This window comes from Semicossyphus pulcher, unplaced genomic scaffold (assembly GCF_022749685.1).
Source record: "Semicossyphus pulcher isolate SPU_LCO1_2020_fin unplaced genomic scaffold, fSemPul1.0.p SCAF_15, whole genome shotgun sequence".
NCBI classification, from domain to species: domain Eukaryota; kingdom Metazoa; phylum Chordata; class Actinopteri; order Labriformes; family Labridae; genus Semicossyphus; species Semicossyphus pulcher.
In genome coordinates this window covers 25,040,077-25,064,369 of record NW_027211659.1, presented here as the reverse complement: position 1 = coordinate 25,064,369, position 24,293 = coordinate 25,040,077, and the positions used below count along the sequence as shown (strand labels likewise).

The 24,293-nt window shown below is 40.7% G+C and overlaps 4 protein-coding genes across 4 annotated transcripts in view; all 4 read left to right on the top strand.

The window, feature by feature from the left end:
• Window positions 1-2,648: 2,648 nt before the first annotated feature.
• Window positions 2,649-4,409, top strand: LOC138592749 (period circadian protein-like). Its single transcript, XM_069663620.1, has 4 exons — window positions 2,649-2,710; window positions 3,355-3,389; window positions 3,497-3,834; window positions 4,152-4,409. The coding sequence occupies exons 1-4, from the start codon at window positions 2,671-2,673 to the stop codon at window positions 4,198-4,200; spliced, it is 462 nt and encodes a 153-aa protein (XP_069519721.1). The 5' UTR covers window positions 2,649-2,670; the 3' UTR covers window positions 4,201-4,409.
• Window positions 4,410-4,510: 101 nt separating this feature from the next.
• Window positions 4,511-7,993, top strand: LOC138592748 (uncharacterized). The gene is made up of 4 exons (XM_069663619.1): window positions 4,511-6,213; window positions 6,580-6,620; window positions 6,729-7,297; window positions 7,701-7,993. The coding sequence occupies exons 3-4, from the start codon at window positions 6,846-6,848 to the stop codon at window positions 7,900-7,902; spliced, it is 654 nt and encodes a 217-aa protein (XP_069519720.1). The 5' UTR covers window positions 4,511-6,213; window positions 6,580-6,620; window positions 6,729-6,845; the 3' UTR covers window positions 7,903-7,993.
• A 1,184-nt stretch (window positions 7,994-9,177) lies between these two features.
• On the top strand, window positions 9,178-10,562 carry LOC138592849 (proline, histidine and glycine-rich protein 1-like). The gene is made up of 4 exons (XM_069663734.1): window positions 9,178-9,314; window positions 9,396-9,442; window positions 9,528-9,904; window positions 10,089-10,562. The coding sequence occupies exons 2-4, from the start codon at window positions 9,424-9,426 to the stop codon at window positions 10,122-10,124; spliced, it is 432 nt and encodes a 143-aa protein (XP_069519835.1). The 5' UTR covers window positions 9,178-9,314; window positions 9,396-9,423; the 3' UTR covers window positions 10,125-10,562.
• A 1,412-nt stretch (window positions 10,563-11,974) lies between these two features.
• The window catches only part of hibch (3-hydroxyisobutyryl-CoA hydrolase), a 31,668-nt gene continuing 19,349 nt past the window's right edge, over window positions 11,975-24,293 (top strand). Inside the window, exons 1-6 of the mRNA XM_069663146.1 lie at window positions 11,975-12,065; window positions 12,374-12,416; window positions 13,158-13,289; window positions 13,919-14,003; window positions 14,833-14,913; window positions 15,067-15,119. Coding sequence (XP_069519247.1) covers window positions 12,034-12,065; window positions 12,374-12,416; window positions 13,158-13,289; window positions 13,919-14,003; window positions 14,833-14,913; window positions 15,067-15,119 — 426 coding nt within the window. The 5' untranslated portion in view covers window positions 11,975-12,033. The remainder of the gene's footprint in view (window positions 12,066-12,373; window positions 12,417-13,157; window positions 13,290-13,918; window positions 14,004-14,832; window positions 14,914-15,066; window positions 15,120-24,293) is intronic.

Sequence of the window (24,293 nt, the reverse complement as noted above, 5' to 3'; positions counted from 1 at the left end):
GCCTGGATTCGTCTACAGTGAATGTGTGCAGAGCAAAAATTAAAACTATAGCAAAAATATTTCTTCACACGATGTTGCTCATCAATCAAAGATGAATAATTTTATTGACAAACCTTATGCTGACAGAGAGACGGCAGCCTTGCAACATAAAAACGGCCTTTGTATGGTGAACTTGTGAACTACTTTGACTCACCCAGTACGTGCACAGAGACGTCCATGATGTTTTAACCTTCATCACAGTGAGAGAGTTGGCAGAGCACACACATTTTTTTCCGCAACAGCTCCCACTACACAAAGCTGTGTGTGTTGCCATTAGTTATACTGTTAGCTTAGCAGTTAGCAGAGAGAAATTTCAAGCACTTAAGTCACAGTTTATTCTGTATATGAGGCTGGGCTCTCTTCATTATACCCTTATTTTTCAGGGAAAAGTAGTTGCCAAAGCTCAAAGCTGACCGTAAGGTGTGGTTTTGAGGAATGTTTTTCTGAGGTGAGAGAACGTGACAGGGGGTGTTTCATTATGTGTGTTTATTTGTGTTGCTAAGGTGCTGGGACAGACAGTGTGATAAGTATTGTCAGCAGTGAAGAGATCCTGATAATAGATGCAAAACTATGTAACTGGTTAAGCCAGTGTTATGTGCTGTTCCCTCTGAGTCTTCTGCATGATCAGATGCTGATAAGGAAGCAGGTTTAAAAACACCTCCCACACATTTTCCACAGAAGCAGGGAATGGGGAATTCTCACAATAACAAGAGTTCAAATTACATTTGAGGGTGAAAATCTGTTCATATATTCACATATACAAGTGGATCAGTCAGGTACAGTTGTTGACCATCGTTGTACACTTCAGACTTCTGCTCAAATGTATATTCATTTAAAAAAAGGAAAACTTAAGACCTGATTTGAGACCTGACATTAGAGTGTCAAAGACCGAAGACTTAACTTTAGACTTTAATCCCCAAAAACTCGACTGTAGAGTTGAATCCTTAAACACTTGACTTGAGACTTTTATCCCAAAAAACTTAAGACTTTTATCTCTAAAGACTTGACTTGAGAATTTTATACTGAAAGACTTAAGACTTAAATCCCTAAAGTCTTGACTTAAGACTTAAATCCCTAAAGTCTTGACTGAAGACCTTTATCCCTACAGACTTGACTGAAGACTTTCATCCCCAAAGACTTGGCTTGTGGCTTAAATCCCAACAGACTTGACCTGAGACTTTTATCCCCAAAGACTTGAGACTTTTATCTCTAAAGACTTGACTTGAGAATTGTATACTGAAAGACTTGACTTGAGAATTTTATACTGAAAGACTTAAGACTTAAATCCCTACAGACTTGACCTGAGACCTTTATCCCTACAGACTTGACTTGAGACTTAAATCCTAAAGACTTGACTTGTGACTTAAATCCCTACAGACTTGACCTGAGACTTTTATCCCCAAAAAGTTGACTTGAGACTTTTATCCCTACAGACTTGACTTGAGACTTAAATCCCAAAGACTAGACTTAAAACTTAAATCCCAAAGACTTGACTTGAGACTTAAATCCCAAAAGGCTTGGCTTTACTTAAATTAGTCAAGATTTGACTTAAAACTTAAATCCTTAGACTTGACTAGACAATTGAAAGCAGAAACCATTGACTGTATATAAAGATGGGCGATGCATTTCCACCTCCTTTTATACGAAAGGAGAACAGCTTCTTGTGTTGGTCTGAAGCAGATATTCACGGTTATGGAAACTTCAATGTCTGTAGTGTTAGTGTTAGTAACGTCTCTGCCGGATTTATCAACAGAGCTGTCAATCATGGGGTAACATCCCCTTTTTACAGCACCAAATAACTAATTAAAAGTAAACTTGTCAGAAAAATGACGATTGCACATGAATCAGCATGATAATAACTAACTATAATGACAGAAACCATGTTTGAGAAAAATGTATTTGACGTGTATTTTGATTTTATAGTTTGACTCATGTCCCATCTGTTAACATGGAGGAGTTGGGCTTTATGACCTGTACTTGGCTTGGCCTTTTGAAATTGAAACTGAACAGACAAGAAGTATTTTTGGTAAGAAAGGTGAGAATATTGCATATTTTATTTTCCTTAGTCCCAGACAGCTTAATTGTCTGATTATTTGTCTGTATTTTCAGTTGTTGTTGTGTGTGTGTGCACTGCAAAATGTTCAAGGATAGTTCACTTCAGAGAGCACCTACTGAGCCAATTATAAGCTACACCAGCAAAACGAGCGAAAGAGCAGATTGAGTGCAGGGTCGAATAAAAAGTCTTTGTTCACCCTTCGGATAAGAAAATACAGGTTTGGTGTCCTGACTATCGTGGAAAGGTTTCAAACAAACAGGCTTGTTAAACACGCTGTGCAGGACAAAAGAAGTCAAGAGAACAAGCAGGGTTAAATCATGGGCTTGCTGTAGATATCAGATAACCATGTCAGGCAATGTTTACAATGCAGGCATGAGTCTTAAAATAAAATGTAAATGCTGTTTTAACTTCATCTTAATGCATACATCACTACATATAGTGCATGACACAGATTTATACACACTCCCCCTCACATACTTTGACCTCACTAAACAAAGGCTGTGTGATGAGAGAGCGGCCACAGCCCCTGGTGACCTGCTGTGTGTTGAGGTGTGGCTTCACATAAAAGCAGCAGCATGTGGATTCTGCATCTGTGGATCTGCAGCCCTGCTCGCAGTAAGTTCACCTGCTGATGTTCTGAATCTGTAACGCTTTAACTTTGAATTATATGCATGGGGGGATAGTATTTTCTGGAAATATTTTTAATTGTTGGACAGGTCATTTCTTAAGCTGAAAGTTGTAAGTCGCTTTGCTAAGGGTCTTGCATCACAGGTTTGTTTTTGTTTAGTTTTTCTTTTTAATTTCCTCCATCTTATACGAAGTTTATTTGCTCACAGGATATCTGAGAGGCAGAAAATGTATATATTTGTTTTCTTTGTGTGATCTCCTCATCTTATTTCTTTTACCTGCAATCATTTGTCTAAATTTTTTTTTTTTATTCGTGAAAATGGTTCAAAAAGGGTTTTGCTCATGACAAAAAGTTATATCTTTTTCAAAGGTTTTTTTTTGTTTGTTGTTGTAATTTTAAAATCGATCACAAGAGGAAGCACTACCCAATGTTTTAAATAGGACTGATATCATTTACATTTTTCCAGCTGTTTTGATTTGATCTTCCATCCTGAAGCAGGAGAGGAATATATTTAGCTGAGACTTAGAAGATAGATCACTGTTTTTTTTTTCCTTTTTTGGCCTCTCAGGGCTTCCGTAGCTCTGTATGTGTGTACTTATTTTTTGTCATTTTAATCCATCTTCCATTTCAGGGTGGAAAGTTTTGACATGGATAGACAAAATAAAGGTAAAAAAACATTTGCTTTTCATAAACACTTTCTTCCAAACATATTGAAAGTGCATCTCATGCTTGACATTCACATTTACTTAATGCTGATTTATGACTAATTACAGGACAATGTTGTGAAGGAGGAGGCCATGGACAGTGTCATGGTCATGGTCATGGACACGGTCATGGTCATGGGCATGACCACGGGCATGGACATGGGCATGGACATGGACACGGTCATGGTCATGGACATGGGCATGGGCACGGACACGGGCATGAACATGGTTGTGGTGGTGGACACGGTCAATGTGGTGGACATGGGCACGGGCATGGACATGGTTGTGGTGGCGGACATGGGCACGGGCATGGACATGGACACGGATGTGGGCCTAAACGCAGGCGCAGGCACAGGCGTGGCCACAAGCACGGGAAGTGCCACAAGAAAGGGAAGGACAGTCATGGGGTAAGACATGAAAAGTTTTTGCACTCAACTGAACTTATCACAGGAATACTCATTTAATAGGTTGTTTATGCGTGATTACAACATCAAGTACAGATGCACTTGTGCAGGAACATCATAGGCTTTTTGCTAAGGAAGGTTTCTAACTGAGTGATGCGACCCAGAACTACCTTAGTGGCAGAAAGAAGAGCTGGTAGAATCTAAATGCTATGTTAATGAGCTTTATTGTTTAATTTCGTATCTACTTCAGCAGAGGAAACAGTGCACTATCCTGTCAACACTGAATTGTTCTGTTTGCTTTTCTTTCATCCGTGCTGTAGTCGTCCAGTAGCTCCTGCAGCAGCAGCAGCAGTGACTCCGACTAAATGAAGACTCCTTGATGGTGAAGGCAAACATTTGGAAATCCTTGTCCTTCTCCTTTACGAAGAATCAATGATCCTGTAACTCAATATTATCTATATTCCAAGCCCAGCACATGCTAACAGGCTTTTATCTACCATATGTAAAACACACATTGGGTTTTAACTGACTGTATGGCCATGAATCAAATACTGAGGTTATAAATTGAAATGAAAACAGACATGGATGAGTTCTCTTCACAGTTTCAGTCACTCTCTTTCTCATTTCAGGCTGAATACAGCACTCTTTTCAGGTTGACTTTTTCGTTTTGTCATCTGTATTTCCTGTTTTAAACTTTTATTTAAGTTATAAAAAGGAAGCTGTGTTTAAAGCCTCTTTTTATTATGGAGTTTAGTTAGTAGAAAACTGACACAAGGGACGAATCCCTTTTGAATCTCAGACTGCTGTGCCAACGTGATTTTATAAAGTAGGACATGTTCCTGGACCAACATTGAGATCATCCAATCACAGCCCTGTGTCATTGTACTGTTACTACACTTAAATCAAATACTTTTGTTTAAGTTTTCCTAAGTAATGTTTGTACATTTAAACAAAATCCTCTGTAAAAGTGAAAAAGAAAAACTGAATGTCTATATGTTGTTAATGTTTAACCTTTACAGTCTAGTACATTCTTTTAGCTGTAGCTACACAAGCTATTGTCGAGTTAGCTTGCTATGAAGGAAGACTATGCTAACAAGGGCTAGCCAATTAGCTGAACTTTTGTATACGTATGCTTCAGGCTAAAGATGATTCTTGCAAAATCCAAGTGGCAACCTATGGGGCTAAAAAATAAAGCATTCTGCCAAAAATTGCAGTTCCTCTAATGGCCACTTGAGGTTGGCTCCAAAAGTGAGTCTATCCCCTTAGACCTTATGTTAAAATCCCCATCTTTACAGCAGAATTAAACATGTTATCAGCCTGATACAAAAAACAGCTATGGTCTCCATAGTTAATTTCCACATTTATGACAACTTTAAAGGGGTTGAATTTTTAAAATGACGCCACTGTGTGTTTTATTGAGGCTTAAAAGATTGTACAAAGGGATGTGACAGTATTGAGTGACAGGGAGAGTTGCAAGCTGTCTGTTTGGTGTCACTTCAGCCAATTCCTGTCACTCAACACGACCCCTTAAGGTGTTTAAGGTGTTGGAATTTTTCATGCAAATATCAGACATATGCCTCTAAGTGCGGTTTATTGTACTAACAGAATGTCCAAGAAGTCTGTGCTCCAGCTCTTTTTGTGAGTGAATTCTAATGTCTACCTTTCTAATTAGCCAGCTGAAAAATAAGAGCATAGACTATATAACTTTGATAACCTAGCATTTGAAAACCTCACGTTTCTCACTTGCTCCACCTTCATGTCCAAATATGGTCTTTACCTGCTCAAAACAACCAAGATGGTGACAGCCAAAATACCTCACCTCAATCTTCCAAACGCCAGCTCACAAATCAAAGTGTGAAATCCCCGTGTCTTTGCCCATTTCTTTCATACAGTTCAGAGCAAAATCACCTTGTGCTTCTGCCACAGTGATGTTGTTGAACCACTGCCACACAGTGCCATAGAATGACCCTTTCAAACTCTTAATACAGTGAATTTTGCAGCGGTTGTCATAGAGGTTGATCTTGGGCCTTTTTCTAAACATGATTATTTTTGTCAAGAAAAAATAGTTCAAACTTTTAAGCAAAATGCTGTGTCCGCCTTTGATGGCACAAGATTGTTAATCTTTTTATTGTTGCTTATATGGATCCACATGGAGGGAAAAACATGTTTGTTATAAATAAATCTAAAAAGCAAATAATTAAAAAAATATAAAAAAACAAAATCTCAAGTGCATGTTCACACACCTCAAACTAAATGTATGTGAGGTTCAGGCTCTGCCCCGATGATGCCCATTGGATTGTTCAAACTGAGGTGTGGCTTGATAAACATAAAAAAGCACATCCAGCTGAGTTCTGTATCTGTGGGGCTGCACTCTTGCACACGGTAAGTTCTGGGCACAATATGTGTGTGTGTGTGTGTGTGTGTGTGTGTGTGTGTGTGTGTGTGTGTGTGTGTGTGTGTGTGTGTAGCATGCTTTGAAATACCGATCATCTAGCTTACATGTGTTTCCTTTGTAAACTGTTGAATTATGTCGGCCCTCTGTTTTTCTCAGTAAGACTTATCCCACTAACGGGAAGCTTACAGTCAGGGCCTGATGCAATACTTTGAGCTGCTTTGACTGTTGTAACATTTAACAAAGCAAACTGTATTTTCGGCACAATGTCTGATTATATCTGTAATTTTCATAAAGTTATTTCCTTTGTGATGTTAAGAGGGGATTTGTGTGTATAAACGTTTTTTCTCTTTCAGTGTTTGGATCTGAAAATTTAAAATGTGGGGGCAAAATTCAGGTAAATAACTTTTACTTAAACGTACTGAAAGTTTGGAACAAAAATTGAAGTCAAGTGGATTTAATGTGAAAGATAAAATGCTGAGCCACACCCCTTTTATTTAACCAGGAAACCAGTATCCGTTCGGCTTTAATCCTCAGCCAGGAGGTATCCCTCAATGTCCACAGCCTGCCCAACCCCAACCCTGCCCTCCTCAGCCCTGTGGTCCGCCTGGGTACCCACCTTATGGAGGACATGGTCATGGATCAGGGCCTGGCTGTGATGATCATGGTCATGGTCACAGCCATGATCACAGCCATGGTCACGGGCATGATCATGATCATGGTCATCATGATCATGGCCATGGGCACAGTCATCACGATCATGGCCATGGGCACAGTCATCACGATCATGGCCACGGGCATGGTCACGATCATGGCCACGGGCATGGTCACGATCATGGCCACTGTCATGATGATGTTTGTGGACATGGACATGGGCACGGCCATCATGGGCATGGGCATCACGGACATGGACACGGACATGGTCGTGGACATCATGGACACGGACATGGTCGTGGGCGTGGACATCATGGACACGGACACGGTCATGGGCATCATGGACATGGACACGGACACAGGCACAAGCACGGTCACATGCATGGCCATTGCCACAAAAAAGGAAAGAAGTGTCACGGGGTAAGATCATCAGTTCATTTGTTGATAATAATCTATGCAATGGCAAAGAGCCAAAAATTGAGTCTCTTTATTGTACTAGAGTAAATACCAGAGCACTGACAGGTAGACATAGTTACTTTTAGGCCATATTAAAGAGCCAGATGCCCTTACGGTTATAATCTAAAAGTAGTTAAATAATAAAACACTGTTTATTCACAAATCACACACACTTAAAGGAACAATACAATACAATTTCTCAGATTCACTTAGATGCAAGTTTATTTGGTACAGCTCGATTCTTAAATCCAGAAATATATTCATCATATAAATAAATCATTACATCATTTTGTTGATATTTTACAGTGTTGAACGTTTACTAATGCACTTATTGTCATAACTAATTGAGATGGTTATCCTACTGTAGTCCTCCAGCAGCTCCTGCAGCAGCGACTCGGACTAGAAGATGCCTGGATGGGAAGAGAAACGAGATGAGGTACCTCCTGGAAACCTTCATCCTGCTACCTGTTGTCAAAATAATCAGTTCATTTAACCACAAACATTTTTTCAGTGTGTGTTTGTTTGCTTCCTTAATAAAGCCTGATAAAGGCAACAGGATGTTTTTATAGTTGAATTATTGAGTTATTTTTCAGTCACTGTATGATCATAATTGTTCCTTTGAAGCTGATTTTCCATCAATCATAAAAACAACTGATCTCTACAAAACTTTGCCTGTTTTATCTCTGTTATATTTGACCTCACAGTGTATTATTACTCTGTGTGCGTTATCTGTCAGCCTGTGTTTATATTACCGTTATTTACCCAGGGTGTGTTGAATGAAGACCTTTGTTCTGCAGGGTTTTTCTCTAATAGTCCCACACCCTGCTGCTCCCATGATACATTCACTCCAATCCAATTTCAATCACGTGCGTAATCAAACACGAGGTTGACTGTAAATCTGACTTTAAGCCATTTTTGGTCTTGTAAAAACCCGATGTAATCTTTGACACATAGATAAGCGTATTATGATTACAAGCTGCTCCACTTTCTCGCACATTACAGTCAGAAGGAGAGGCCTGGTGCTGGTTTGCATACATGTAAACTGGAAGGGTTGCAAAGAAAAAAAAGGTGTGTGCATGGGAAACTATGACTTTGCACACAGCCCTCAGACTGAAACTCTCATGCATGTTTCTCCTCTGGTAAAATAAATAACCAGACTTCACCGTACAGCAACTCAGTAATAGCCAAATACCTCATCTACATTTGTTTACTGATTATATATTAAGTTAATATTTGTCAGCTTTCATTTTATTGTATAAAACAAGTAATCAACTGGAATATTCCCTGGCATCTCCGACTTCCCCTGAGGCAGTGTTATCAGGGCCGGGCCTTCCAGCTGACAGCAATTCATCTTTCTGCAGCAATAAATGCAACAAGCAATATTTTCTTTGCTGGCATTCACATTAAACATTAACGTTTAGTTCAGTAAGTTGTAAGTAAGGAGTAATATATGTTTCAGAAGAATCTTGAATTGTAAGATGTTTGGCCTCCAATGATATGAGCCAGAGTGTAAATATAAGCACATCTGTGACCACACCTGTTTTCCTCAAGATCAACGTCCTATTGGTGATGTCATGATGTCATGTTTAAACATGGTAAGATTCCCTTCTCTCTGATAAACATCACCCCCATATTAATCATCACTGAAGTGTTGCAGTGTTAATATTTCAGAAAGCCAACTTATTAAGCAAAAGACTCAAACATCCGACTGAGACAAAAAGACTAGCTGCAAACCAGATTTTTACACAGAAACCTTCAAAAGATTGTAAAAGAGGGTGTGTGTGTGTGTGTCCATATCTTAGACTGTTTATGGTCCATATTGACTGTATGTTAAAGATTATACAAACACACCCATTTATGTCACAAGACAGAAATGTTCTGAGGGGAGTTAACGTGCTGCCCAAAATCATGTGAGGGGGACTGAACATAAAAAGGAGTAGCAGGTGACCGTCCCGCCAGTCGATCTGCTCTCCAGCTCACAGTAAGTACTCTGCTGAGGATCTGTAGCTCTGCTTGTAGGTTTGTGTTCATTTATTTAAAGTGTTTGTTCTTTTACTTTCAGCATCTGTGGTTTCATCGGGAGTTTTAAAATGTACGGGCACAACCAAGGTAAATGACACAACCACTCTCAGATATGATGATCACTCTTGTTTAGTGTTGTATCGTGTTTAATTGTTTTCACGGTGCGTTTTAGGAAACCAGTACCCTGGATACCCCAACCCTCCTCAGCAGGTGCCAGGGGGATACCCTCAATATCCTCCAGGCACCGCCCCACCACCGGTCTACCCTCCTCAGCCCCATGCGCCACACGGAGGCCACCACGGAGGCCACCACGGAGGCCACCACGGAGGTCACCACGGACATGGACCTGGACCTGGTTGTTGCCAAGGTCAGGGTCAAGGACACGGCCACAGTCACGGCCACGGCCCAGGGCATGATCATGGACATGGACATGGAGCGTGCCAAGGACATGGACATGGACATAAGGACAAGAAAAAGGACAAGAAGCACAAGCACAAGGATGGTCACAAGCATGGCAAATGTCACAAGAAAGGAAAGAACTGTCACGGGGTAAGATTAACTTGTTTTCTGTAATATGATGGAATGCATGTTGGTTTTCTTATCTACGAAAATAACAGAATCAAAGAAGAAGAAATGCTAATTCAAAGTGGACATACAGCTGTAAATGAAGCTTTACATGGTTTTGAAGTATTGAAGTGATTCATTGATGTCTGTGTGTTTCTCTCTTCTGTAGTCCTCCAGCAGCTCCTGCAGCAGCGACTCGGACTAGTTGAAGATTTGTCATCATCTACAAACATCCATCATGCTTCCATACATTATGATTATTATTGTCATGCTGTCTGTTTCTTCATGCATTATCTTTAAAAATCTATTTCGATCAAACACCTGCAGTTTTAAAACCATGTCATGACGGGTGGACATGACCGATGTCGTAAAAGCTTTTCTTTACCTTTAGTATTTTAGTGTAAAAGTCACATTACAGGCACTATTGTATTCATGACTGTTTATGAGAAGGAAATAAAAGTGCCTCCTGTGCATGATAAATTAAGAATGCAGTCTTGCTTTTTATATGTTATTCTTCTGCATGCTTCATAACACACTTGTTTGTTACTCTTGCTAATAAAACCAAGGCGTGCACCTTATTTGCTCAGGGAAGGTGCACTGAAAGTTTATCGGGCAACACCTTGATTACAACACTATATTGCAACCTGACATTGACTCTGGAGTCACACTAATCTCATTTTGATAGTCTGTCTAATAAAACACTGTGATAACAAGTTGTTTTATCCTTTAGAACCACTTTTTATTCTTCTTGTATTTAATCAGAATCAGAATCGGGTTTATTGTTGTAGTAGGTTTACACTTACAAGGAATTTGTTTCTGGTGTTTTAAGATATTAAACAGTAGCACTCCTACTTTCAGGAACAGGTGTAATTAAAGAGCTGTTCAGATGTGCAGGTATGTGCGAGGTGATGCAAAAAGCGCACAGTATAAAATTAACAACAATGTGTAATGTAAACAGTATATAAATCCAGTGTGTGTCATTGTAATGCATAAAGACTGACTTAGAGTCATAACATTAATGTAATGTTAAGTGACTGTGGGGCTGGATGAAAGTCCCTGTGGGGGATGGCGTGGGGCCGGGGCATTGTTGATGAGGCTGGCAGCAGAGAGGAAGAAACTGTTCTTGTGTCAGGAGGTTTTGGTCCTGATGGACCACAGCCTCTTGCCAGAGGGGAGGGTCTCCAAGCATTTAAACTTTACTGAAGTTAAAGTACAAAGTATTTTCTGCAAAATTCATTTAAAGTATCAAATGTTTCCTTTCAGAATATATTTTACATTTTTGGCACATTGTATATACTTAATAAAACACTGCTTCATATTTTAGAACCTTACCATATTTGCTGCACATAAAATCCTATCAGTAATTTTAAATGTCAAATAGCTGTATCGGAGTTATAAAAAAATACAACAGTACCTTCTAAAATGTAGTGGAGTAGAAATGGCAATATGTAGATAAAGCAAAGCACCTCAAAATTGTAACGTAGCACAGTTCATAAGTTAATGTACTTTGTAACTCTTGGACACTGAGTATGGAAATAATTTAGGCTGTATTGTTATTTTGAGTTTGCATACTATTTGGAAGCTTTATTTGTATCACTGCAATGTATTTTATAAGTAACATGTTCGCTGTATGACCATCTACAGCTGTCAATAAAATTCATAAAGCTAAATGTTAATGTTTTTTCCCCAGTAAAATGTAGTGGTGTAAAAATATTACTTGTGTGTGCAAGTACAAGTAGTATGACTAAAATTGCTACTTAAGTACATTAAACGAGAAAGTACTTTTAGTTACATAAATCCACTATAAAAAAAATCAATTCTACCGATGTAAAAACGAAAACAGTCCAAACGACAAAATAAATATGACTCCATAGTATCAGAGCACAGGAGCAGTACCTCCTCTCCTCAGCAGGTGGCAGTGTGGCACAAACAAAGCACAGGCTTGATCTTACTCGATGGTGCGTACGCCCACCATGACGCCACCTTACGAACCAATCAGAACTCGCTCGATGCTTCTTTCAGGAAGTAAACGCCGAAAACTACAGTGGAAAGAGCAAGGAGAGCTGCAGGCTGTACCTGAAAGTGCTGCTTGTTGTCAGAAGACATAAGTCATAATGTCCTTTACCGTTTTGACATCTGCTTACAGGTATGTGGCACGTGGCGTTACTAGCGAAGCGACACGGTAGTTTGTTGCCGTGACTGTCCGAGTTTGTGACATTATTGTAGCTTGTTATGAAATATCAGACATGCAGGAATCAGGTTGAATTAAGTCTCTACGATGCTAGTTCTTGTATGCGTAAGTAATCATGATGGAGTAGTAATGTTGTAATGTCTAATGTCAACTCCCCCTTGTTAGCGTCGATCTGAACTTGAACTTGACAGTTGTCAGATGTTCTGTGTTAGTTTTTATAGGTATTTATGATTGCCACTATTCTCTCCTTGCTGTTCCTCCAGACTGAGGTCTCTTTGCAGATTGCAGCGGATTCAGGGCCACATGGTGAGAAAACTAGGCTGAAAAAAATGTAGATTCAGATGTCTTCTCAATCTGTCATTCTTAAAACAATTGAACATTTACATTAGTATCAAACTCAAACAGCCAGCATCAGCCATCAGTAAAAGTTTGCATGTGTATCAATTTAGTTTCAATTGGGCAGCCTCTCAGTTTTGGCTTGCCGGAGTGTTGTGCAGCAGCTGACCTGTGATTTCTAACCATCCACACACATTTTATTCTTATATTACTCATACTCAGCTTTTTACACAGTGTTTCTTAATGTATAAGTCTTTTAATGCAGATGATTTGAGTGTTATAAAAGCTGCTACTATCTGGATTTAGTTTGACAGGTCTGCCTGCACACAAACTAGTCTACAGGCTTTTAAATGTGAACTGAAATGAGGACGCCATTACATTCAATTGACAGACTAGCCATGTATTGTGTTAAATGTACCCTCTTACTTTTTAGAGAGTAGTACTGATCCTAGTAATGAAACAACAAATTAAGTCCATTAGCATCATGGAAAAATAAAGGCCAGCACAATATGTCTGGATACTTGTTGATGTGTGTGGTTTACTGGAGGGATGCTATGTCATTCAGTTTGAATCTAAGTCTCTTCTATAGTCAGTGCGATCATGCTTAGCTTACTATTTAAGTCGATAGGATTAATGCTGATATTTTGTAGCTTATTACAGCAAGTAGTGCGTGCTTCTATAGATTTGTCCTGTTGTCCTGTTTTGGATCAGATGTCGAGTCAGGTGGAACCAGAGGTTCTCCTGAACAAAGTGGGCAACGCAGGTGTGATCACCATAAACAGACCCAAAGTGCTGAATGCCCTCAACATGTCCATGATCAGACAGATCTACCCTCAGCTCAAGGTATGTGGAAGGCTGGTAAATGCAAACTTTAACTGGGGCAAAGGTCAAGGGTCATATATTACAGCAGTGTGTTCACTGAGTGTTCACTGGGCATTAAGTATTTCACTTAGTTTTACACTGTCAAGGTCATGATGTTATTGTGTAGTGTAGATTTGATCATTAACCTATTCTATACTTGTTAACAGTTACAGATGTGCTTGTTCCAGTCCAAAAAAACCCAGTTAAAAATGTTGTGTACTTCTACACTTCTAGAGTTTTGGAAATGTTATTACTTTAATTTCCTTGAACAAAATAAGATGTAAGGGGTTGTCACCAGATGTTAGAGGATATCAGACAATACATATAAAGTTGATCTAATAATAAATCCATCCATCAAATAGAAATGTCCCTCTTTTGATGGACTTTTGGGGGACACAACTCTCCCAAATCTTTTGACCAAATCCTCCAAATGAGGAATGTGCTAAACTAGATTTGTAAGACCTAGTGTACCACCAGTGAGGTTGCTGTGTTGTGGTCTTACTAGTTTAACTACTAAGTTTGGGTTGTTTGAATTATAATACTTTTTTTTGTTGTTTATGATATCCTGAAAATTTGCTGCTAATTTTAAGTTAATTTCTTTTTGATTGTAGAAATGGGAGAGTGGCAATGACACCGACATTATAATCATTAAAGGAGCAGGTGGGAAAGCCTTCTGCGCTGGTGGAGACATCAGAGGTAAGCAGCAGCATTCATGGTCTCATCACTGGCGTCTGGGTAGCCTTAATTGGGCCTCTTGTGTATGAACGAACCTAACATCCAGGTCACAGGAGTAACCGTCAGTTTAGATAACAATTTAACTTACCAATGTTTGAAAAAGAACCAAGAAGGTGTTTTATAAACACTCTTTAATTCTGGTTCTGAAGGTATTTCCAAAGTCTCCTAAAGCTCCTCTAACCCTCAGGACTCAGGAGTGACAGAGGCAGACAGGAAACAGGGGAATGAGAAGGGTGAGAGGTTGGATCCCTGTTTATTTAATTTTTGGTGAGCTTAAAGAGATGCTCATTTTACTGCACAGCACTGATGCTGATACTTTCTATAACTAACAGGTGTATGTGGTTGTAACTAACAGTATTTAACCATCAGTCTTCTCCTTCCTCGTCTTCTACCACTCCTTAAAAGAGGCCCTGAAAAAGCCTTACATTTGCAAGAGATTGTATAGAAATGTGCCCATTTAAGAGGCCATTGGGAGCCTCTTTGGGGGGCGGCTGTGGCTCAGTGGCAGAGTTGGTCGTCTCTCATTTGGAAGGTTGGGGGTTCGTTCCTGGACATGCTGAAGTGTCCTGGGGCAAGACACTGAACCCCAAATTAAACTCGAAGCCCTCTGCCATCAGTGTGTGAATGGGTGGATGTGACATGTAGTGTAAAAGCACTTTGAGTGGTCTGAAGACTAGAAAAGTGCTTTCTAAGTAGAGTCCATTTACTAGTCTGCTTTTCCTGTCGTGATGGTGTGACTCTGACTGTCGCTGAAACATGTTGCTCTGTTACTCTGTCTCTTTCCTCTCAGCGGTCACAGAAGCGGGGAAAGTTGGAGACCCTCTCGCAGAGGACTTTTTCCGTGAAGAATACATTCTCAACAATGCTATTGGTAAGTGTCTTAATACACCTGTGTTACATGTTGTATGTTTTATGTATGGGTACAAACGTATGGACTTACTTTATACATTTAAACAGCCAGACTTTTACTCTAACATTTTGCTGGTTTTTACTTTACTTTTCCGTATTTATTTGATCTTTTTAGGAACATTGAGGAAGCCATACATCGCCCTTATTGATGGAATAACGATGGGAGGGGTGAGTACATTGATTTCTGACTTATACAGTTTCTTTCTTATTATTTGCACAAAATGATTCATTAAAAACACTTTATTTTCCACCTGTTTTGCTTTGCTTTGGTTCCACTTTTAATGGGTAGCATTGCTTTCTATGCGCTGTGATATTCACATCTGCCTGTAGGTGTCAGCAGTGAACTATCTGCTACTGTTACCTGCTGCTGGAGGCAAGGTGTCCTCTGATTGGCTGAAATAAAGAGTGACAAAGCATTGTTGCTTCCACTGGTTTTTCACTCCAGGTGTCAGCTGTGTTTGGAATTTGAATCTGTACCTTTGCATCACAATGAGCATGAGACAGAATAAACAGAGCTGCATTAATGCTCATTTAACATGACAGACTTTGATCATTAAAATCTGTATTTTATTAATATTCTTTAACTCACCTGGTCAGAGAGGATGTCTGCCTTTAGGTGAGGTTGTTGTTTTTCAGTGTCGTGACCTTGACTGTGATTGTACTCCTGAGGTCGCTCACAGACACCAGCATCGACTGGGTCATTACTCATCATGTCTCCGTGTGAGTGTGATTGTGTGTGTGTTTCCCCTGTGGTGCACCGATGTGTGAAGAGAGCCCTGCTCTATAATTAAAGTGTCATAGGATAACCTTTGTTGTGATTTTGTGCTAAATAGATAACGACTGATTGATTGATCTAACACACACATTAAACCTCACCATCCAAATCCTGTTCGTCGCGGCGTCTAAACACTCTTCTTTAACCACTTCAGGAGGTTTTACAGCATCATGTGATTCAAATCAACTTCTTAATGAGGTGGCTGCTTTGTCTTTGTTATTTTAGTGGTTACGTTACATAGTGATAAAGGCCGTGGTAAAGGGTACATTCTGAGCTTTTGTTTGGCTCAGTACAGAATGTTTTATCGTCTTGTTTGATAGTTGCTTTTCATACTTTATGCTTATGTGGTCTTAAAAATAGGATGGTAAGCCTTTAAAAGGCATTGGCTCTAACCCAGTTCGTATAAGTCCATCTCGGTGATCGCTTGCACATTATGATTGCATGCTGATTGTGCACAAATATTGGTTTTTGGAACATGCAGGGAGCAGTTAAGTGCGTGATTTTCATGCATGTTTAAATAGTTTCAAGCCGTGGACATCTGGATAAATATGGCAAGAGATGGGCTGCAGAGATGAAATGAAAGCAGTAGGTTTTTGTATAGTTCAGGCTTTTGTTCACATAGATGGTGAAGAAGAACAAAGTGTATTAAAGAGCAGCTCCAGTCTTGTTTTAAGACGTATAAAATGCTCTGCTCTTGAAATAATCTCCTCCTTCTCTCTCATTAAAAATTCCTGAATCTGTACAGTCCCCGCCCACTATGCAAATGTACAACCGCCCCCTCCGTCATGAAAACAAAACACGTCTCTGCCGTCGTTTAGTGGCAACTTGTTGAACCTTAGCTAGCTTGAAATTTAGTAATCAGTAGTAGTAATGTTAATGTTAGTAGTCAGTAGTGAGTTTGCAAATATGACGTTGACGGTTACAGCTGGCTCGCGCATCGCCGAAGTGGTTGCCATAGGTTACACTTAATGATATGCATAGCGTCACCCCGTCCATTAACAGGATTGGCTCCTTAGGTTTGTGACGTCTCAAACCTGCCAATCTGAAAACGTGTTGTTCAGCCTGTCCTTGGTACACTGCAGTTTAAAAGCAGACAGGCCCAGCCATGGAGGTGACTGCTTATGTTGTCCCTGATATGACTTGTAGCACAGGGGGTCTTTAACTTCTGGCTCCAACAAATCAAGATGGCGGTCGCCAAACCGAGGCTTCAAAGTGGTCTATAAACTAATTGGGGACATCAGCGACCCCACAAACACTTCAAAACAGTCCATGCTGCGACCTCACAAAAGACACCTCAAGAATTAATTTGCTAATTAAGACACTAAGTCACACGTGTCTAATAGGGTGAAATGATGAAGTGACGACATTTTAATCGAAAGGTCAACCTCACTGTGACACATGATGTTCTGCAACAACACTTTTATTGGCATGGATGCTAAAACCCCGGAGCCGTACGGAAAATTGTGCTGCGGTGTGAAATGTGTCTGAGGAATCCACGTTTTTAGAATGTGAACTTTAGTTTAGCAACAACAAACATTTTCAAGCATTTTTTTTACTGCCATCGCTGCAATTCTGTGTCAGAATCCAATTTGTGGAAACACACAAAGAATGTGACTCTGTTTTTTGTTTGTCTTTATCAACTTGCACACAAACAGATAAACAGCAGATAACAAGATAACGAAGCTTAACAAAGTCAAATCACATTTCTTTATATTAACGTATAAAAATCGCTTGAAGGGGGTTCATGACCTGTACAGCAAGCGACATCCACGTTCTGCTCTCTCTATAGATGAATCCATCAAACACTTTGTGTGTTCGGTCATCCTGTGTAGCCGCCATTACTGCGAGGCAACTCAGTGTCTGCTGCCTGCCACCTGTGACAGCAGCATAGATCGTAAAGATGTTAGACAGCTGCCTCCAGTTACTGATGAAGGAACCTTAATCAGGAAACATTATTTACATTTTACATATTAGACGTGAGTTACAACAACAGCCTGATTACGTCATGGAGAAACCATCCAACACATATGAGTGATGAAGAGCTGTAATATAACGTTATTCTACGAGCTAGTTAGCTTCATCAACTAACAGCTGCATGTAATCATCACAGACTAGTTGCATTGGAAAATATGTTTTTTTAGATATTCATTCAGCCTGTTTTTTCTTTTTATTTGCTAATGCAGCAGGACTGTAATGATTCAGTGCAGCTCTTATTTAATTAGCTAGAAGAGGACGAGATCATTTCATCAATCACTTGGTGATCCATCCATCCGCTATCTTCCGCTTATCCGGGGCGGGGTCGCAGTGGTCGAGCAACCCCTCCAGGTCTGGCTCCAGGGGGTAGCCCCGGTCTCCCTGATCATAGGGGTTTTTGAACTGTCTGGTCCCTCCCCTGAGACCCTACCAGGTGCCCCGGACATCACAGCGCCCAGGTTCACAGGGACAAGCAAACTCCTCCACCATGTTAAGGTGGCATCTACAGCTCACTCTGAGAGGGCCAAAGTTACTGTGATATATACAATTGTAGTATTCTCGATCCACTTTCTAGTCCACTGCGCGGCCCGTGAATCTATGTAAAGCGTCCGGTCTCATGCAGAGGGACTCTTAATCTTTGCCACGACTGTTAGAGCAGCTGATTAACTCCACAGGTTCTTCCCAATGTCCTTTTAAATTCTTGTCTAAAGTAAAGTTACACAGAAAGTAGAGGTAAGAGTAGAAAATTGTTCACTTCTTAGGACAGCTTGCATTCAAACGTGCAGACGCCACCGCAGTGATGGCGGCTTGTCAACTTCCGGTAGTTCCCCGGATTATTCTGATCTAGCTACTTATCTAGTTTCTTGTTCATCACTCTCATTGTAGAAAAAAATCACACCGGGAAAGGATGCTAGAAACTGTCAACCACCATCGTGTTTGCTTGTCATTCTCTGTTTAGACAGCCGTGATGATAACATCACCATCACTAACCATTTTCCTCTCAAAGAGCGACACAAGCTGTGATCTGTTTGTCAGAACAAAAAACTGAAGCGCAGGATGACGCGCAGTAATGGATGCAGGGAACAGCTGAGTGCTTGGTTCTGGTTTATGTTGCACCGTATGGTGCGGCTCAAGTCATTTCCGCTCATCATCCCGGAGGAAAACCGTCAAGCTGTGACGTTTGTTGAATCATCTGCGCTGCTTGTCAAACGCTCATTTAAGGTTTTGTTCTAAGGATTCATCGCTGTGGGAAAGAGTGAATTGAAGTCCACTTCTCCTCTCTGTCGTGTCGGCACGGAGACAAAGATACTAATGTTGACACAAGCTATCCTCAGGGTGATGGCTGTTTAATGTGTAGTGGATAAAAACAGGCTAGTGCTATATATGGAAAAGTCCGAGAGCTACCAGAGTCCCTGTTCCCGGATCTGCTCTGAGCTCGGGGCAGAACTCCCACGTCAACCAGCATTCCTGTGTTAGTGATAACAAACCATCAGGGAGTGAAGACATGATATTAGCAGATCAGAGAACACACACTCATCTCATCTCACGCACATTATTCCTCACTCTCAAAGTTTAAACCCCCCAGAATGAAGATCTGTCAACTCCCAAGTGCCTTCTTTCTTTTCAGAAGTTTGCAGCAGAGTTGTTGTTGCAGTAGTTGCCCAATAGATGGATATGTGTGTGCAGCTGTACGCCTGTAATCTCTCCCCCCTGGAGAACAGAGCTTTTGTTTTTGCTAATGTCCACACGGTCTAAGTGGAAGACGAGAGAGTGAGAGCCAAAAAGACCTCGGCTCAGGCTTTGATCTCTGCGCTCAGGTTCTCATCTTTCAGATCCTGTGCAGAGCTTGTTTTGAAAGTGAATACTTTGTGCATGAGTGATGTGGAAAGATGTCACTTTCTCCTCAAGTGTTTGTAACTATTAACTGTCACTTGTGTCTCTTCATGCCAGCTAGGATTCTGATTTATACACATGCGTTTTCCTCACTCATACACAGAGCACACATTTGCAGATGCCTCGTACTGGTCCAATACCAGTGGGATAGTCTGAGTCACAGTCTTGTTACAATAACTCAGAAGATAAAAAACACACAGAAAAATGTACTAGGTTGTTAAAACACACACGATGTGCAGCACATTGATATTGATGAAGTGAAATACTGCAGAGGAAACATTGCACATGAAAAAAGTACTTGCAGACAAAATTGTCTGGATTAGCTGATAAATACAGTCTCACTACTTCCAAATAAAATATTCTAATTCAGTTCTTTTATTTGCAGAAAATGACGACTGGTTAAGAAAACCAAATGATGCAAAAAAAGATGTTTGTCAGAGCTCGAATGATGAAAAGAAAACAAGTTCATGTTCATGTTTAAACAGCAGAGAGAGTTCACAGATCAATATCTGGTGGAATAACCTGGTTTTAATTGACAGCGTTCATGCATCTCTGCAGGCTCTCCACCAGTCTGTCACAGTGCTGTTGGGCCACTCTTTGTTCGATGGCTTGTGACCACACATCTTCCTCTTGATCACATTCAGGAGGTTTTTAATGTGGCTCAGATCTGGATTGGGCTGGCCGTGACATGCAGAGAGAGATGCTCATTTAAGGAACATTTGGAGCTGTATGTAGAATACCAAAGGACAAATATATATGTTAGGCGCCGTAGTGTTTTGTGTGTTTTCTCTCTGTCCTGCTTGCGCCTCAGGCGCTGCTCTCCCTTCACTGCAGGTGATTAAGCTCACCTGTGTCTCATTCAGCAATCAGGAGAGAGTATAAAGGGCAGGAGAAAGGAGGCAGCCAGGGCCATTGGGCCATTCGGCTGTGTGTGTGTCAGACGTCTTCGTGCTTACTCCTTCAGTGGAAGGAAGGTGTTTCTTCGAGGCCTTAGTGTTTGTTTATTGTTGTTTGCAGTTTTTGGTTCATAATAATCTGTAGCTTCTCTTTTGTTTGTTTTGAAAGAAGCTCGCTTTGTGCTCCATTTTTGCTTAGTTTGTAAATAAATGCCTTTAACTTTGCCTTTACAGTGTTCATCCCTTCTTTTTCCTGGGTTCTAATTTATTGTTACTCCCACCATCCCCCAACCATCCTCTGGGATCTGCCGTAGCTCTAACACAGTGATTTCTAGTTGTAGCCATAATACGTCCATGATGGCAGAGAGAGTTTTCTGCTTAGGCTACTTTTTCAGCAGCAAAGAGAAATTGATTTCGGGTTGAACAAATCTATTGTTCTCTGGGCTCATGAGTTACGGTATCAGGTGGGCACAGACGGGTGAACTGGTTAATAACCCATCCCACATTTCGGCTATACCAGAAGTGTTTCCGTTGATGGCTCTAACAAAGTGTCGCCAATAATTTATTATTTTGCTTAAGTTGATTTCTTTTTTGATTATTATACGAGAGAGTTTCCTCCGTCTCACTTTGAGTGGAGTGCAATCTGGAGCATCTGAGAGGTGTGAAAAAGAAGTGCATCATTTTAACGGATGTCCCCTCACCTGTCCTATCAATGTTTGGTTTGTATCCTAATGAGGACTTCCTGATGCCCTCCATAGCGTTAGCCACTGTAAACTTTCCCAGCCAGGTTGTAAATTTAGCCGCTTCAGTTTGTAAGCATGAGCTCTAACCATGCTCGTCTGCACTTTGCACACCTCCATCGTTTACATCAGGATGTGGAGACATGTCCTTATATGGCGCTGGGTGGCACCACACCAGCGCGTAACAATGTTCCACTACTTTTATGGTGAACTCGGGTAATGATTCATTAAATGACCTGTAATTCCTCTGGGTGCAGCCACTGATCATGGCATGAAGTCTTTTCTTTTTTTATCATTTCTTTCATTGTAACTGCAAAAATACACTGCACAGTTTTATTACTTTTCTAAGGAAAAAGCTGCTATAATGTTTGAGGTTTATTTATCTTATAGTCAAGTGCTCTCCATCCTACATGAATCATCAGCAGCTAATAATAGATGAAGAGGAACTCAAACATCCTCTCACACCCGTGAAACTCTAAACGGACAGTGTTTATTGTCTACTTTCTAAATAAGTTCCGTCCTCTGCTGATCAGAAAAGAACAGCTAAATTTTTGCTCATCTGTCTTTGAGACTCAAGTCGGTGCAGATTTTTAGGCACTAGCTCTATCATTAGACGTAGCTGCAAACCCAGAACAACTACTTCAGCTTGGATTTTAAGTTAGCTACAAAGTGGTTCGAACCAACTCTGAAAATAGCATCCCAAACTATGACCCTGTGACTGTGTCCCAATTACGGGGCTGCATCCTTCACGATTGCATCACAGTGCTGTGTCGAAGGCTCCTTCAGATGCGGCCGACAAATTCGTCCTCCTTCTCCTGGGCCATGAGGGATCCATCGGGTGCATCCTTTACGATCCAACGTATCCCGAGATTCATTACGTGCCATTTCAAACCAGATGGCGGCAGATTCTTAAGCGGCTGAGGAAAACACTTTTAAATGTAAAAGTCTCAACTTAATCAAATTGCTAGCAGAACAAATGTTAAAAATAACAAAGGCCTAGAAAAATCACATTAGTTAGCCCGCTAGGTTGCTGTTGCTAGGTGACAGGAGCGGCATTTGGTGAGACATGGGTAAGGGCGGGAACAGCTGATGCTGCAAACAGGAAATCCTCTGCAGACCAGAGGTCATTTTCAGTTCTACGCAGGCTACAAAGGCTACGACTGGTTCATCCTTCGTAGACCACGTCCTTCAAAGGATGCAGTCCCTGAATTGAGATGCAGCTTATGAGTGCAAAGGATGCGATGAACAAGGATACGTTTTGCTGTGGCTTGAATAAATTCAATTTTGTGCATTGTTTTCTTTTTCATGCCGCCTTCTTTTGGAACAACAATTTCCTCTTGAGGATTAAAGGGATCTGAAGCTTTAGTTTGTATGTTGCCGATGTGGTGTGCACACGTTGCATAAGTCAGCGTCCCATTTGGTCCACCCCAGTCAGAAACAGTGTGGACCCACCACTGCTGAACTCTCACACAGACTCCCACATGAACGCGCCTCTTCAGTTGATCTGCTGATGTTTGGCTTCCGATGGCCTCGGGCTCACAGGAAATGGGATTTAAGAGGACACAGAAACAGGCCAACAGAAATATTAAATTCACTTTATTAAACAGTAGAGTTATCTACTTAGTATTTTTGTATGTAGATAAATGCGATTTATTTGACTTCATCCAACAAAAGTGTCATTATTTTCTTAATGTTATTGTTAATTTCCCATAAGGGCTTACTACATACAGGTGTGTATACAGTATAAAGGATGTATTGGTCATTTTAGAGTTCCATATTTTAACACTTTAATTACACAGATTGAACTAAGGTAACCTTTGACGATTTTGTTTCTTCGTACGCTCGTTTGTGCGATTAAACATGAATCTTTTGATCGCCTGTTTCCTCTCAGCGAAGCCATCTTTATAAGAAAAATGAACCCAGTGCCCGTCTTTGCTCTGACGAGCTGCTGAATCGCACTCATCATATACACCAGCTGACAGAGGTCACAGTCTGCCTCTATGTTTCTTTGTGTTGGGCTCTGGCTCTTTCAGAAGAGTGATTACTCGTTCGGAGGTCTGTTCAGTCTCCAGTGATCAGATATTTTTAATCCTCTCTGGTCATTCGTCAAAAGGCCTTGAGCTAAACCCTGCAGCACGTCAGCTCTCTGCCTCCAGACTGGACTCCTTTCATCTGTTCACTGAGAGCAAAATCACGACACGCTCACTTTTTGTTGGTTTTTCAGTGATTATGCGCCGAGCATCCTTTATGTGTGATATATAAGTGCACAGTGTTCTTTATTTCAGAAAGATGTATTGATCGTTTATGAGCCCAAATACAGCTAATGATGATAATTGACTGGTGGGATTTTCCAGTGTAAAGAATTGACAAATTACTGCCATGTTGTTGCTCTGACTAATATTACACTCGCCACACTGTAGTAGTATTTTACCCTCCTTTAAAACAGCAACAATCTTGACCCCATCAGCTAATGTCTGACAGCGATACAGCCTCTGGGAGCAGCTTGTCAGGGCTTCTGTTGTAGCCAGCAGTTAGAAATAAAGGACTTCAAGCCAGGACTTTCTGTGTGTTGCCATGGTTTACAGTCCAACTAGCAACTTGAGAAGCGAGAACGGAGTTAAGAGGGGACTTCTAACAACAGATTTTTAGATCCACTTGCATGCAGATTTCTGTTTACAGGGTTTGATAACAAGCAAAGTCATGGTTAGATGTTTTCCCTGATTGCATTACAGCCGATGCATTCTACCTCTTTTGCTCTCCACACGGACTAGTTTCCTGCATACAATTAAAGCCCGCTGAAAGGCTAGTGGACAAACAAGCTTGATACCCAAAATCGTGGTATCAGATTGATGCATAGACTGTAGAAGCTACTTGCTGATAACTGTGTCGCATTAAGAAGGAGAAGAAAAGAAAATTAAGAAAATTATTATTATTATTTCAAACATGCTACACACATAGGCCCAATAATACACACACTTGCACAAACAGGACTCTATGGACATGCATTCATGAAGAGATGTCAGAGGGAGGGGGCTGCACGTGGACATGCTCCCTAAGCAGTGGG

Bases quoted from the DNA above. Each gene is read 5' to 3' on its own strand.
- LOC138592749 (XM_069663620.1), top strand. From the start codon at position 2,671: ATGTGGATTCTGCATCTGTGGATCTGCAGCCCTGCTCGCA. The intron at 3,390-3,496 runs GTAAAAAAACAT...GACTAATTACAG, and splicing joins CATGGATAGACAAAATAAAG to GACAATGTTGTGAAGGAGGA. The intron at 3,835-4,151 runs GTAAGACATGAA...TCCGTGCTGTAG, and splicing joins AAGGGAAGGACAGTCATGGG to TCGTCCAGTAGCTCCTGCAG.
- LOC138592849 (XM_069663734.1), top strand. The intron at 9,905-10,088 runs GTAAGATTAACT...TCTCTTCTGTAG, and splicing joins AAGGAAAGAACTGTCACGGG to TCCTCCAGCAGCTCCTGCAG.
- LOC138592748 (XM_069663619.1), top strand. From the start codon at position 6,846: ATGGAGGACATGGTCATGGATCAGGGCCTGGCTGTGATGATCATGGTC. The intron at 7,298-7,700 runs GTAAGATCATCA...ATCCTACTGTAG, and splicing joins AAGGAAAGAAGTGTCACGGG to TCCTCCAGCAGCTCCTGCAG.